Source organism: Protopterus annectens, chromosome 1.part1 (assembly GCF_019279795.1).
Source record: "Protopterus annectens isolate FY-2018-M chromosome 1.part1, PAN1.0, whole genome shotgun sequence".
NCBI lineage: Eukaryota > Metazoa > Chordata > Ceratodontiformes > Protopteridae > Protopterus > Protopterus annectens.
The window spans coordinates 1,768,574,168-1,768,590,016 of NC_056726.1; the positions used below are offsets into that span (position 1 = coordinate 1,768,574,168).

Below are 15,849 nucleotides of genomic sequence, written 5' to 3' on the forward strand. Positions count from 1 at the left end.
TCTGAAAATGTATTGTTATACTGCTAAGGTAGTTTGTCCCATGCCTGCTTTCATCTTAGAAAATCTGAGTGGGATTCAGATAAAGTTTAACTTTCTTACAGCTGTTAGTTGTAGATATGTGCAAGGGAATGTGACAAGTATCAGTTAAACAAAATATTGTGGCTAGGTTACAACTTGGAAAGCAATGCAATCAGTTTATGGTTTGCGTTATATTTTCTCTACCACCCAGATAAAAAAGTATTTATTTTACTGTGAGATATATACATATGGCTCAATGTAATAATGAAATTTCTGTCAGTAAGCCTTAGAACGGGATGTTAAAAATTTTGGTGAATCATTTAAAATTTATGTAGGATACATACAACAAAGCCGCAAAGTCAGTGTAGATGTTTTGTGCAGATACAGTGCTTTGTGAGATACCACTGATTTTTGTAAACATTAAAAGCACTTATATGGATGTATGTCAAGCTTCAGGATAGATTATATCCCCCCACCTAAAGTAAGCACAATATCATCTTGCTGGGAAAATGGTTCCATAAAGAATAGAAATGCATGAATCCATTGTGTAAGTTGCAGCAACACAGAAACCATCTTAGTTAAATATTCAGGACAATTGTATTCAAACACCTGTTCTAAACAGCAAGCTGTGAGTCAATATATCATTACAGGTAACCAACAGTTCTCACCAAGCCATAACTCCTGAGTCTGTGCAACAAGTCATATAATAAACCATATAACATATGTCCACATTGCACACCATTTCTTATCATCATTCAATGTTTATCATATATAGTACCACAAAAAGAAACATATTTATTTATATCCTGGGAAATTAATGTCTTCTTTTTGGTCATGGCGTAACAGCACAAATTATTGCCAACTTTAAGGGATGAGTAATTTAGTGGCAGGATACTTTTGTGTAGATAATGCCTCCACTAACCCATAAGTAAAAAATGCATAATTAGGATATGAAAAAAAAAGTTATAGTCAGTGTAATTATCACATTTGTAATTACCCTCATGTTGTTTTTGCCATATCTAAAAACCAAGAATACACAAAGAACCAGTTTAGTAAATCACCTAAATTATTTAATGTAATGTTAGATAATTTGGGTGATTTACTAAACTGCTCTTTGTGTGTTCTTTATTTTTGTTTGTTATAATTTACAGAACTGGTGTTGCATGCGTTGTTTTTGTTATTTTTGGTACATAGATTTATATATATATATATACATATACACACACACACACATATATTTATATATATATATATATATATATATATATATATATATATATATATATATACTGTTTTATCACCTTCAACTTGTTCACTCTGTTTTGGTATACAACAATATCTCTTTAACCTATTCATGTTTTATGTGTCTGACAAAAATATAGTAAAACATAGTTGTTAAATATCCTTAAATTACATTGTATGGTGAAATTTAGACAGTGTTCTTTTTCTCAATAATTTGTTATAAGATAACAATTACTCTCTGATTCTTTAAGTAGTCTGACAGCTTACATACTTCATGTCCACCATGATGAAACTGGCAAACAATGGCAGAATGCTTGAGTCTCCTTGTTGTCCCCTCCCTCTTATAGTGTGAGCTGTTATTATATCTCATTAAAACTGTACTCTTATGTATTGCTACAAGATGAATGTTAATTATGCAGAAAATTTTTTTCCTTGACTTGCCTTGCTGATTTGTAGCAGGTTATGTGGGGACCTAAATGTTTTTGCTGAAGTCAACTCAACCAGCACATGGAGTGCAGACAAGAAAAGCTGTCCTGTGAAAGTACCCTCTCTTTATTTCTTTTTAAAGTTATTCTCTGTTCTGTTGCCTGCAACTACATGACCATCTCCAGATCAAACATTATAAACTGTATTTGAACAAAAGGGGTATTAGCCAATTAATTGCCAATCACTTGAGAAAATAGTCTTGAGGTAAGGTTACCATTATGGTATAATACAAGAATTATGCATTGCAGCTGGACAAATAATTGGTGGTGTAAGTAAACCTTTCATTGGCACTAGAGATACAATTGTATATTCAACAGTGTCCAATACTCTGAAGTTATCTTGATTGCTTCAGTATAGACTAGTCAAAAGAATGCGTGTGGATGTGTGTGTGTGTGTGTGTGTGTGTGTGTGTGTGTGTGTGTGTGTGTGTGTGTGTGTGTGTGTGTGTGTGTGTGTGTGTGTGTACAGCTATTAGGTTTTAGCAGGACTTCTTAAAGAACCTGTTATGGCCTCTCCAAAAGATGCTAGACCCAGTTTGACCTTATCGGTGGTCAAACATATGGAAATTATGCTAAGGTTAAGGCTTTCAAAGTTCCTAGTGCAAAACAGGCTGATCAAAGATGTCTATCATGGACTGACAACAGTAATATTCTGTTCTATGAAGGGCTCAGCAGGAAGGTGCAGAAGGGTGGCTCTGTGATTGTGGTCTGTCTGAAGGGTAGCTAAGCATGTGCCTTAGTTCCACACAGTGGGCATCATACAAATATTAATGGAATGAAAAGAGACAGCAGGCTGTGCAGATGAGTGAAGTAGGTAGAAACAGGGAACAAAGTTTAATTTTCAGAGCAGCTAAAAGAGGGCCGGAAAGGGATAACTGGTGTTTTGGGGGGGTTCAGTCCTCATTCCAGGCCTGCACAACATGTTCAGAGCAGAGAAATTAGATCAATTTACTTGAAGACAATGCAAAGGGTGGTGCATCACAGCACATGAGGCAGCCAGCATGAGGAAGGACCTTAAAATTGATGTCTAAACTTTGCTTCAATCCTTTCAAGTATATGGCATTTTACCTAGCAAGTGACAACCTACGGCTCAGAATACAGAGCTGCAGGCAGGCACAGTGAAGGAATGCAGACAACACAGGAGGCACCTCAGCTGAGAACCAAACCAGAGAAGTGAACACTATGAGACAGTGACACCTGTCATACACCTACTGGTCACTTTGGTTATTATGTGGCCTGTCATACTTTCTGCCTTATTAACTGTACTCATCTTTCTCTCTCTCTCTTTATATATATATATATATATATATATATATATATAATGTGTGTGTGTATATATATATATATATATATATATATATATATATATATATATATATATATGGTTTACTATGGTAAGGTCGAACTGGACCTCATCGAATGATGGGATCATCAACCCACGTCCGCAAAAATGACAACGTCGAATTCCGACATTGTCGAAAAATGACTCGACTTCGATCTCGGAATGGGCTTTAACATGGCTCGAGATAGGGGTGAGATTCATAAACCTGACATTGTCGCTATTTGGCCTACGGACTTCGACTGAAGTGGGTTTGACTGAACCCACTTTAACCTTACCATATATATATATATATATATATATATATATATATATATAGAGAGAGAGAGAGAGAGAGAGAGATTTACTCAAAAATTAATCATATTTTATATTTAGTGCTCTTTCTGATAATTACTCTGATTACTGCCAAGAAAGACAATATCATTTGGTATAATTCATTTTTTTATTTTGCCTACATCATCTTTATAAAGATTTCATTGTATGTTATCTAGAATAACTTGTAATTAAAACAATTGTATGTTTTACATGTCTTTGCCCTGGGTCTTGTCTGAAAACGGCCCTTGGACAAGTTTATTTGACATCTTAATAAATAAGTAAATATGAAACATACTAATGACTTTATTTTCTTTTCTCATACTTTATTAGAAGCAGCTTATGTTATATCATAATTTAAATTATTGTTTTGAGTCTCTGTTACCATAACCCTGCCTACGAACACAGACTAACATTTGGTGCAACTTTTTTCACAGCATGATGTCAGATCAGAATGCTATGGCTATAGGCTGAGTATAAGCTACAAAAACTATCTTGTTCTTCAGAGGAATGAATTAACTCTGACTCAGACAGCCTGAGATAGGCTAGTGACTCAGGTGCTGGTAGAGGTGGCAAGAGAATATGGAAGTCAGCTGCTAAAGATGCTTCACCTATCACGTAGGAAAGGTGGTGTTCCAACTCAATGCAGTGCTGCCACTTACTGGAGAATGAGGTGTATAGCATGCAATGTATGGTCTGGAGATGTGTAAATGGCTCTGCCAAGCTCTGTTCATATGGTGACTTTCCTATGTGGAGGAACTTACATGGGTCAAGGGGAAGGCATAGCATGCCTTTGTGTCAGTGGCATGTATTTCAGTCACTGGGAGTAGGGTGGGATTACCCGGATGATAGCTGCTATGTGACTGGTTCAATCTCCTGTGATGCAGAACTAAGGGACCTCTTGATTAATAACAAGCAGGGTGTTAGGTGCACTGGGGAAAAAATTAAACAAAAAAGACAGAGTTTAAACTGCAATGACATAAACTCAAAATTAATTTACATGGTAACTTTCTTAAATTCTTGCAGATCTGCAAAGTATCATGAACTAATAAAGTATGTAAAAGAGTTTGCATGTATAAGAATGAAAATACATCAATACAAAGTAGATTTACCAATGTATTTTTGAGGACTTTTATCTTTGGAGCACATATGCAATTGCACAAAATATGGTTAAGTACTTATTTCAGACTTTTGTTTTCATAAAGCAGCTGTTTCATCTAAAAAGATTTACTCTGGGCTTGATGTATAGAACAAAGTCTGTACATTTATCATGTCTGGGCTGTGTCTGCTCTAGCAAAACAGTCTGTTCCAAGAGTTCTCCTTCTAAGCCACAAGATAGAGCAAAATAAAAAAACTTTAAAACACCCTTGATCACTTTAAGTACTAAACTATAAACTAAGAAATCAAAATCATCAAATTTTGAGAGAAAAAAAAAGAAAAAAAAGAAAAAACTCAAAAGACAATCAGGCTCTTTTTAGCTATAGTTAGAAACCTGGGAGGAACATACTGCTGACAGGGGTTCAGTGCAAACTTCTCCCCCCCCCAAGAGAGATATCTATACCATAGTGATGCAGCCCCCCCCAACATCTCAAAGCCCAAAGGAGAAACTGCTCTCTCCAAGCAAAAACACAGCATCCATGGGACCCTCTAACTCAATGATGAATTAAACCTACAGCCAGGGACAGCTGTTTTATCATAGTTTTACCTACTGATTTAATCATAGTCTTACCTCTTCACACTGTACCCAGGCCCACGCCGACCTGGGAAATTCCCACTTCACCCTGCAATTACCCCCCTTACCTTCTGATATTAGATCCCATTCTGGCGACTGAGGATCATAGCAAGCTTTCCAAAACTATACAGAATTTGCGGACTTTAATTGGCACCAAAAGAGTTTGGATCTTGCCAAGCCATCTTGGTCAATCCTGCTTGGTTTCACTTTTGAGCAGATCATTGGTTGACTTGGTTGAAAAGCAGTCCATACAGCCTACCTCTTTACCTCTCGAAGGCAGCCAGGCCTCGATACCATAACACCTTTCGGGTATCATTGAAATCATCATAATAAACCCATTGGTTAACACATACTAATTCACCTAGGCAAAAGTGCTGAGTGACAGAAAACAGGAAGTCAACCCGCTGCTACTCATCAGTCAGACTCAAAGCCTGTCACAAGTCTGTCACCACTGCTGTCCTCTGGGGGCTACCTCATTTACCATCTACTTTTCCAACGGGCACAGACAGGAGCAAGCACAAGTAAAGAGGGAGGAGATGTGCTGGCACTGCAGAAGTAGTATATAGTAGAAACACAATCGTGACACACAGAATTCCATAGAAGAAGGTCACAAACAGCCAGCAGCCTGCCCAGCCAGAGCCTAAAGTTAAATGCCAAAAATGCTTATGAGGGTCTATAGAAAACAAAAACAACAAACTAGCTACCAAATAGGTGGGTAAAAGCAAAAAAGTTCAGGAACCTATGGGGACGGGGGGACCCCTAGCTACCAATAGTGATCTGTCATTCGACAAGTAGCTAAAGTAGTTAGGAAGACCTTCTACATTTATCATCCACCTTATCATGAAGGGATTCTCTAAGAGGAAGAGGAGGTCATATACTCCCTATCATCACTCATCATCAGACCAATGACAATTGTTAAAATGCCTCCCTCAATGTCTTGCACAGACTGGAGCAGCAGCAGCAGAGCCACAAAGTTCTCACCAAAAGGAAAAGGGTCTCAAACATCTCCAAACATCTGCCCGACTGAAACTGACTGCTCTATTCAATTAGAAACACAGCACAATCGCTGACCTTTGCCTAACATACAAGGCCATGTCAAGCAGGCATTTGATGAATATGATTTGATGAATTCATCAAAAAAAATCTAGATACAGAGAGGGAGAGATGCGGGAGACTTAAAACTATAATGGCTAGCTTGCTGGAGGGAGGGAGGGATCACCAAAGACCACCCAATGCTGTGGAAATAAATAAATAAAATATGTGAGGCAGAGCAGCTCGCTGGCCCTTGTTCAAGAAAAGAAATGACCAATGGATGGGAGAGAGCAGATATACCCCCAGGGATTACTATAGTTCCCCATACATACTAAGTGGCGTAAGCCACACAAACTATGGGCTAGGGTTGTAAAATGCCTCGGGCAGATAGAAGAATAATTTAGTACTTTATATGACAGCAGAGCCAGAGTTCATTAAGCCACACAGGTGGTCCCCAAAATATATATTTTCTTATTTATTAGATTCTGTTACATTAATACACTACACAGGAATAGCAACATGATACATACATGTTTGCTGACTGAACCATTGTTTTTTTTGCATGTCTAACTACATATCAAAACCTATGTCTACACGTGTGTTCATGTGCATGTGTTTCTGTGTGTGTATGCATTTGTGTGTCTGTGTACCTGTGTATATCTGTCTTTGTTCAACATGCACACATGCATCTAAACATGCATGTTTGACTGTAGATGCATGTGCGTGTAGGTATGTATTCACCTTGTTTCTTTCCTTGTACACAAAGAGTGTTTTAGTAATCTGTATTTTCTGATGGGATTAGTGTTAGCTGATTATACTGGTCTGCTCAATAATCCAGTCGCTGGTGATAAAATGTAATAATGAATATACCTTCAAATGTATACAATCTTTATTAAACTTGCTATGCTATACAATAAAAATGAAATGCTGGTTTATTTTTAATGAATAAAAATCAATTTACTTCATTAAATAGGCAAAATTTAAAGTAATCTTTTACTCACTGGAAATAACTTGTGATTTAGTCTGTCAAAACATGCAGTTCTTATGCTTATTTATTTAAGACACTGCATGCCGTGAATTACATGATTGTTACTCCATTGTGGTACATCTTGCCAATAGTGTAGCCATAGTTTCTATTATTAAGGCTGAGAAGGCAGATGCTTATTATTTAGGGGACAGCAACCTGCTTATGTGGAAAGCAATCTTTAGTAGATTGTAAAAAGATCTGAGTTCATTAATTAAAAATGCTAAAAAATATAAATTATTTTTAGAGATGTTTACAATAAAGAAATGTCTTTATGGACCCTTCAGTAAGTTCAGTCACAGCTACGTTTAAATAATCACTTGTAAAAAAGCTATACTTAATAGTAAAAGTCAGACCTATCCAGTTATCTTTCAAAATTTTTACAAAGGCTTGCACAGCTAGGATAGCACCAGTCCAAAGGAGCCAACAAATTTCTTTCACATATCCATGTGGTGATGAAAAACATTTTGTCCACTATCATAAATGCAAGCATGCTCAAGATATCACATGGCTAAATCTGCATAAACTGGAGCAAAATCTGTCCCCATCCCTGTATGTTGCAGATCCCCAAACACTGTTTTCACATCACTGGCAGTACGTATCTTACTGGCAATCCTCCTGGATGTAGCTGAAAGAATTTCTGTACTTTCATCCATTAAAGGAAAGCTGGAGATGTTGCCTTAATCCTTCCAGAAAGGAGGTTAAATCAGTCTGTGTGGGCAAAATTCAATAAATGGCTTATATAAAAGCACAGTTCAAAATGATCCCTCCACTAAAAGAGATAGATAGGCAAACACAGTATGTACACAGAAAGAACCAGGCATGCAAAACTAAAAAACCCATAACACCAATGCAGAAGTGAAGCCAGTGGATTTATAGCAAACCCACTTCCAAAAAGGCAGAAAAACATGCTTCTCCTAAAGGTGGAGCTTTTTCCCAGCATACCGACCAGTACTCAGGAAAGCTATTTAAATATGTTGAAAGGAAGGAAGTGCCATTTTAAAAGCATAACAAAACACCATATGTTTAAATAAAGAAATAATAATCCTTTCTTCATTTACATGGAGGTCATCGTAATTTCTTTATGTCAAGAGAATGTTTGTGACAGAGATTTTGCATGTTTGACCTACAGCTGATAACATAACAAGGAGCATCTGTAATACACTACTGTGAGATATTTCAGCCACATTATCACGCAGCCAAGCAGCTGCTAGATTTTAGGTCTCAGCATGGCAGTTAAAGAATGATGGAGCATCCATCCAGGAAGTGAGGTAGACAGTAAGAGATGTGTGTCTATCTGAACAATAGGATCACAGATTTCAATATACTACTCTGGTGCAGTGAGGCCTGCAGTGGCTGCTGCTGTCCTGTTTCATCACATATAGGATTTTAGTTGCAATTTGTTTAACTTTATATGACACATGTCCTACCAAATGTAAGAAATTGCTAATTCTCTTCTAAACAGTTAATTCCATATGCTCATCTGTGTTACTGATGGTGGTAATTTTGAGGCTGATTTTGGATCCATCTGTTTTTTGTTCTTTCTCATATCAATATCCACTTATGTAAAATTTACAGCTGTGCCAAATTTGGGAAATCCATGTCACTGACATTCAAGAAATCCAGTCCCTTAAAGCTATTTATTTAATCCATCTTATTCCTGTCCAAATAACTAATTTGTTTTTTTGGGATCTGTGGTGTATTGATTTTAGTATATTTTCCTAGTATATGTTTGTATGGGAAGCCTCAGTAACAAACTCTTTACTGGGTGCCTTCCTACAAGAAGATTTGCAGTCCATCTGCAACAGTCATATCTTCCTGTTAAAGTAGGATATAGGTTTGTGATCTATGGTCTATAGCTTTTAGCCTGTTTTCCTAGTATATGTTTTAATGGGAAGCCTCAGAACCAAGATCTTTACTGATGCCTTCCCAGAGGAGGATTTGCAGTTCAGCTTCCACAGTCATATCTTCCTGTTGCAGTACACTATAACTATACCTTTTATGAAGTACAAATCTACTGAAGGGAAGGCAGCTCACAATCAGATCACCAGAAAGGCTGTCCTCAAAAAGTGTACCAGTCACAATAGGTGTGATGAAGCTTCATATTTCTATGTCATGTGATTTTTTATGTTGCAAAGTACATAGCATAAGCATGTATAGACATAGACATTTTTGGTTGGCTAATTCATTATCTAACTTAACATGTGCGTATTCTATTTTTAAATTTGCAGAAGTAAAAACATCATGTGGCTGTACATTTCTTCAGGGTCCTACTGGAACTCCAGGAGTACCTGGTATTCCTGGATCCCATGGGAGTCCAGGAAGCAAAGGAGACCCAGGACTAATAGGAAGCAAAGGTAAAATTAATAATAATAATCTTGTTTTATTTTATCTTATTCTTTTTCATTGTGTAAAGTGAAAACTGTATGAGCAGTAGTCATTAATATGTATGTTTGATTAGCTGGGTGAAATGCTGTCAATAAATTTGTAATAAATGTTTCATATCCCACGGATATGCCTTGGCGTAGTACATTTGCAGATGATGCAGATATGTAGATTGTAGTTATAATTTCTAATGTAGTTAAAACATTATTAGGATAAACATTTAAACTGCAGTATAGCAGTATAGTAGGCAACCTGTTACTTAATCTTTGTAATGAAAATTTGTTGGGTTAGCTAAACACAAAGTCTAAATGCTGGCATATCACTGCAGTATACTTCTACAGACTTAAAACTGTTTTTTAGAATTTAGTCTTAAGCTCCTGGAATCAGTCATGACTTAATTGGCTTTATGACTACATGCCCTAATGAAAGATTAATAAGAAGAGGTCAATCTTCAGTAATTTGTAGGACTTCCATTGCAGGCATTAAGACTGATAAGCAATAAAACTTTCCTATTCTGGAAACTCCACCCCATACCTATCAGCTGCTATGATTTTGGCCCTCAGATTTAGCCTTAATCTTCTTAAATTCCTGATGGTCTTCACAAAGTCAGACCTGTTTAAGTGTACATATCATATTAAATAAATAAAGTAAGCCTATACTATACAATGACTCCTTATCACCAAACCATATAAGGTCTAGAATAGAAATGTGTTCTGATGTGAAAAATAAGAAAGAGGTCCTCTTTCTGACCCTTTGCTATGGTTTTTAATGTTCAGATATTGAGAGGTATGCTCCTCCCCCTATCACATAATTAACCTGAGAGATATCTCTGTGCAGTTGTGATCAAGCTAAAGAAAAACTCTGTGGTGCACATTGTGATCAAACAACAGATAAGGAACCAAAGATAGGCTGGAGGGAGATCGGGTTTGTTACTAAAGACAAACCTTGTGCAACAGGTCAGTCATTATGATAAACACCCATTACTTTTGTATTTAATAACAAAGACATTCATCTATAGCAGCCATAAGGAAATCATCATTTGTTAATCATTCTGTGTGCTTTTGCTGAAGGGACATAGTCTTTAAATCTTTGTCCCCATAGCCTTTGAATCTGTTAGATAAAAAGCAGGAACAACATGGTTTAGTCACTCACCTTTTGGTTAATTTTAAAATGAAACAAATAAATGGTATCCTCTACAAGTAGAATGAATTATGTCCATGTTGCATCTGAGTTGCCCGTGTATGTCTATACAATGCAATCGATATTCTCCACCATTTGAACATTCAAGTAGGAACACTTGAAAAACTGATGGATGAATCATATTTGTGTATGTTGTCAACTTAGATGTAAAGGATGGCTTGGTACAACAGAACCTGTCTTTGTAAAATATCTACTAGGGATGAGGTGACTAGACAAAAAGTGCTTAGATATGCAACATTCTTAATGATAGAGTAACAGCTACCAATAACAAAGTCTGTTGGGAAAGAAACTTTGTTTCAGCCAAAGCTACTGGTTTGAAGGAAGAAAGGGATAAATTCTCTAGCATAAAGTATCTGTCCAATGGAAAGAGTGCATTCCTCGAGAGATGTTTTAACAATATATGCTTCTAAAAAAAGCTTTGTATCCCTTCAGGCATGCTAACATGAAAGAATTCTGATGACCACTGAAGTTAGATATGGTTGAAGATGGATTTTAGTTAGTGAGTAACCAGGTCTTGAGCCAACATATTCAGCAAAACCTGAAGAATAGGAATCAAACATGGGCATAACTCCTGGTCTGGTATGCAGACAGACAGTCTCATTCACTTATCCTTATGATTCTTTGAAAGGAAGGTGTCTAGAAGGAGGGGATAGTAGAGAATATCCCGTCAAAAAAGCATGAGAATGTGTTAATTTCAGTAAGTGTAGCAGCCAATCTCTCCGTTTTAGATCATGCAAATCCAAATAAAGTTACCTTGGTGGATGAGAGAGAGCACAGCATACTGTTAGTAAACTGCATCATCAGTGGTTAGAGAAGAAACTGACAAAGGAAAAAGAACAATATCTACCTTGGTAAAAAGGAGGCTATGAGGATCATCCTAGCCTTGAAAGGTTTGGCCTTCTGTGTAAACATCAGCATCAAAAGAAATGGAGGGAAACATAACTTTGGCCATGCCACCAATGATGAATTAAGGTATCTTTCTCCTAACCTCTGGTGGGAGGAGTGAGAAAGGGAAAGATAAATTTACAGAATTTGAGGCTGCTTAGAGATGCAGCCAGGTTGTTGACCAACTTGACCCATGTCCAGAAAATCATTATGGCTAATGAATGACTGTGAGATTATTTAAGGCGTTAACATGCAATGCTCATCTGTCAACCAGAGAAATGACCTCTCTGGGAATAGGAATGGCAGTAATGCACAGCACAAAATATACAAGCCACTGCTATACACTGACATCCGGGCCTATATTATAGCATCGAAGTCTTAAAACTTTGAATGTTATAATATCGAACCCATTCGATCGAAAGACCATAAAATCAAACAGTCAGAATAGCAAATATTTTCCCAGGGAAAACATTTGCTGTTCCAACAAACATACACACTACACAAGCACGCCAAAATAAATAATCCACACACATACACTTTACAAAACCCTACACTAAACCATACATACACTACTAGCTATCCACTTACCTTAACCCAACCCTAACCCTAAGGTCCATAACTACCGCACACTCACTTTACCCGCTCCCAACCCTAAGGTCCCTAACTATTGCACACTCACCTTACCCGCTCCCTAACCCTAAAGTCCCTATCGCACACTCACCTTAATTCACACACTTACCTTTACCCGGCAGTAACCTTCGCTCCACAGTCGAGGAAATAGTGAAGCTGCAGAAACGGCCCACCAAATACTTTCCCTAGGAAAGTATTCAATATTCTGCAGCTTCGCTATTTTCAGCGGTCAGTGTATAGGGTTCGATATTATAACATTTGAAGTTTTAAGACTTCAGTGTTATAATATAGACCCCTCACAGCCACCCTACACAGGAAGAAGGATCTTGATTGTTGAGGTACTAACATTCAGACTGATGAAGACATTGTATATTGTTAAAAACATGTCTGTTACTGAATAAAATTAAAGTTATTATTATTATTATTATTATCATTATTATTATTATTATTACTTGAATAATACAACCTGATGATTGATTTTGTTCTTCTAGTCTGGCTTCCTACAGGATTATTTGTAAAGTTAAGTAATCTGATATTTGGCCTTGATAAAAGTGAAAAATGTTCGCCAGATTGACTCTAATGGATGAAAATTGAGCCCACTTTCAAAATTGTTTTATGAGATATTGCTTGAGTAGAAGTAGGAGCAGGAACAGATTCCTTACTCCTGAGGTTAGTCTTACCCAAAAAGCTTATCTTTTTGTCCCCATACACATTCCTTCTGTTGGACTTTTGAGAAAATGACAAAATCACAATTGCATTATCAGAAAAAGAAGGACTGCTAGTAAATAGTGGAAATGGAGACGTCATATGGCAAGCCATAGAGTAACGATCTTGGCGAGTCCTGCCCAATGTACAGATCAGTAACATTCTTATACGATTTAAGAACAAGAAGATGAGGGAACCTGATCTGCTAGGCCATTAAGAAGCTATGAAAATGACAAGTGGAGGTTTGACTTACTAATGAAGCCAATCAAAGGATGAAATGGGGTAAGAGTGTAAAGAAGTCCAGTTGTCCACTTATTGGCCACTGTGCTTGTTGAAGATTTCCACAGTGATATAATTATGAAGAAATAATTGCTGCACCGGTCATGATCAAAGCGGAACAAACAAATCAAAGCAAGGTTTTTTATATTTCCATAAAATCTTCCAAGCTATTGAGGTGCTGAGGGACCACTCAGTAGGTAGCAGTAGACATCAAGTTAGCTTTTCCATCAAGTAAATAGACTCTTGTAAAATGTGGACAGTGACAAGGAAATGTTTGTTGTGCAACACCCATTCTCTGAGTATCATACCTTCCCAACCTAGGGGCTCATAATGAATCCCCTTTGCTTCTTGATGTGCCATAAATCTTCTGCATTGCCTATTCCACCTTGAACTGTTTATCTTCTGAAATGTCCCTCTTCTAGAGGACTGATACTTCCATGGTGATGAACACCAAGAAAGAGAGTAGGTAGAAAGGCTTGTCAAGGGAGAATTTCCATTAGCAATTTGAACTACTCAGAATCATGTTTCTAAACTTCTTTGCGTGAACACCTCTCTGCTAACTGGATCTGTACTTGTACTAAACCTCCTCCCTTTATAACCTGACTGACATCTTCTTCTTGTATATACTCATATTTCAAATTTCTCTATTAATTAAGTCTCTAGAGATAACTTAACTACAACTATATTGTAATTGTTTGCATAATGTACCATTTTCATGTTTTGTTCATAGATTAGTACTAGGCTAATTGCATTTGTGGGCCTTTTTAAGGCCTACCCAATTTACTTATGGGAGACTCAAGCCCTGCACCTTGTGTCTGTAAGGTAAATATTTTAACCATTATGCCAACTTTCCTCTGGTAGTGAATTATTGACCTAAGTGAGACTTGAACCCACAATCCCCAGCTCCAGAGGCTGATGTCTTATTCATAGACCACTAATCTTAAGAATGCATTTAAGTATACTCACTATTTTAACTAATTGCTATTGTTTGCCTTTGCATTTATTTTTCATGTAAATCTTATATAGTTACATTTTCTGTAAAATGCTATATTTTCATGCAAATTTTCACATCGTTAATTCTGTTAAATGTTCTATGTTTTTATGGAGCTTTTCTCCCTAGGCCTCCACTGAAAATGGGCTCTTCATGGCCCAGTGGACTATCCCAGTAAACAAATGCCAGTAAATAAATAAATAAATAAATAAACAAATTGCTAAGATCCACCCAACATGAAAAGTAATGGCTATAAGCCTGGGAGACATGGGTCTTCTGTATAAGAGGAAATGCATACCAAAGCCACTGGGCCCAAAGGATCCACTGAAGAACTCTACTATTGTATTTTGCATGAGGAACCATGAGGGTCTACACTGCCATGAGACTGAGCACCTCGAGATTTAGATTGGCTACGGATGCCAAAAAAGCAAGAAGAGATGAGACTTTGACTTGGACAGGCAAAATTCTGTCCTTTGTCAGTTTTGATCTTAATAATTGCATGTACAAACTGCAGTCTGTGAATGAGGGCAGCTGTACAAGTTATAAATGAGACATGGCCAGATTCAACGTTATTCACACAAACTAGAAAAGCAGGATCAGATACTCTCTTACTGCCAAGAGGTGTTGTAAAGGGGGGTGCAGGAAACAATCAGCCCTCATCAGACCAATAACTGAGTACAATGCACACTTTTGCACGTACCTCACTAGACATCTGCCACAGGTTGAATGACCTTAGGAAGTAATAGGGTATAAAAATAAGTCTTATGCAGAAAAATTGGAAGCCCTATCACTGTATTCTGTCCTCTACAGACTCCTAAGGGGTGATCTGTGTCTGGCTTACTGGACAGTCTATGATCTGGCCTTGATGAAAATGTTACACATTTGTAAATCAAACTGCACGAGGGTCATTCATTCCAGGGATCTAACCTAGCCACAGACACAAATAAATCATGTTGGAGAGATAGATGTATTCTCAAACACTACCCCTCTCTGTAACAAGCTTCCTATTCACATGAAGCAAGGCCCTGCCCTGGCCCACTTAAAGCACAACCTAGATCAATGGATGGGCAATAGTAAATTTAATCCTGGGGTGGCACCCATGTCCCTCATGGATAGTGGCCATTAGTATTAGACACCATAGCAAAAGGTCATACTTCTATGAATTTTGTTCACCTAGCTATTGAAAATTGGGAAACTTGGGATACATATAGCTATGCTTGTAAGGGCTCTTGGGCCATTAGCCTAGTAATCTCTTATGAACCTATGAACCCGGAGGACTGCATCTGATGAGAATTTTTGCCCTGAGGCCTTTCTCATTGGTAAAAATTGCCTTAAATGTAAGTTTTCTGCCTACATTGTTGTTACTGTGGCTTTAACTGTTTATTTAATTATTTATTACATTTGTTTTCCTGGATAGTTCAACTGCACAGAAAGCTACTCCTTTTCAGTGGAGGCCTGGGGAGAAAAGCTCCAGAAAAATTCCATAAAGAAAATAGTAAAACAGGACTATACAAGCAATTTATTTATTTATTTATTTATTTGACAATTCATAACCAGGAACGTCAGACTGGTTACAGATTACCCATTTTC

The 15,849-nt window shown here is 37.2% G+C and overlaps 1 protein-coding gene across 1 annotated transcript in view; it reads left to right on the forward strand.

The window, feature by feature from the left end:
* The window catches only part of LOC122812120 (ficolin-1-like), a 418,766-nt gene that overhangs the window by 664 nt on the left and 402,253 nt on the right, over positions 1-15,849 (forward strand). Inside the window, exon 2 of the mRNA XM_044084413.1 lies at positions 9,416-9,541. Coding sequence (XP_043940348.1) covers positions 9,416-9,541 — 126 coding nt within the window. The remainder of the gene's footprint in view (positions 1-9,415; positions 9,542-15,849) is intronic.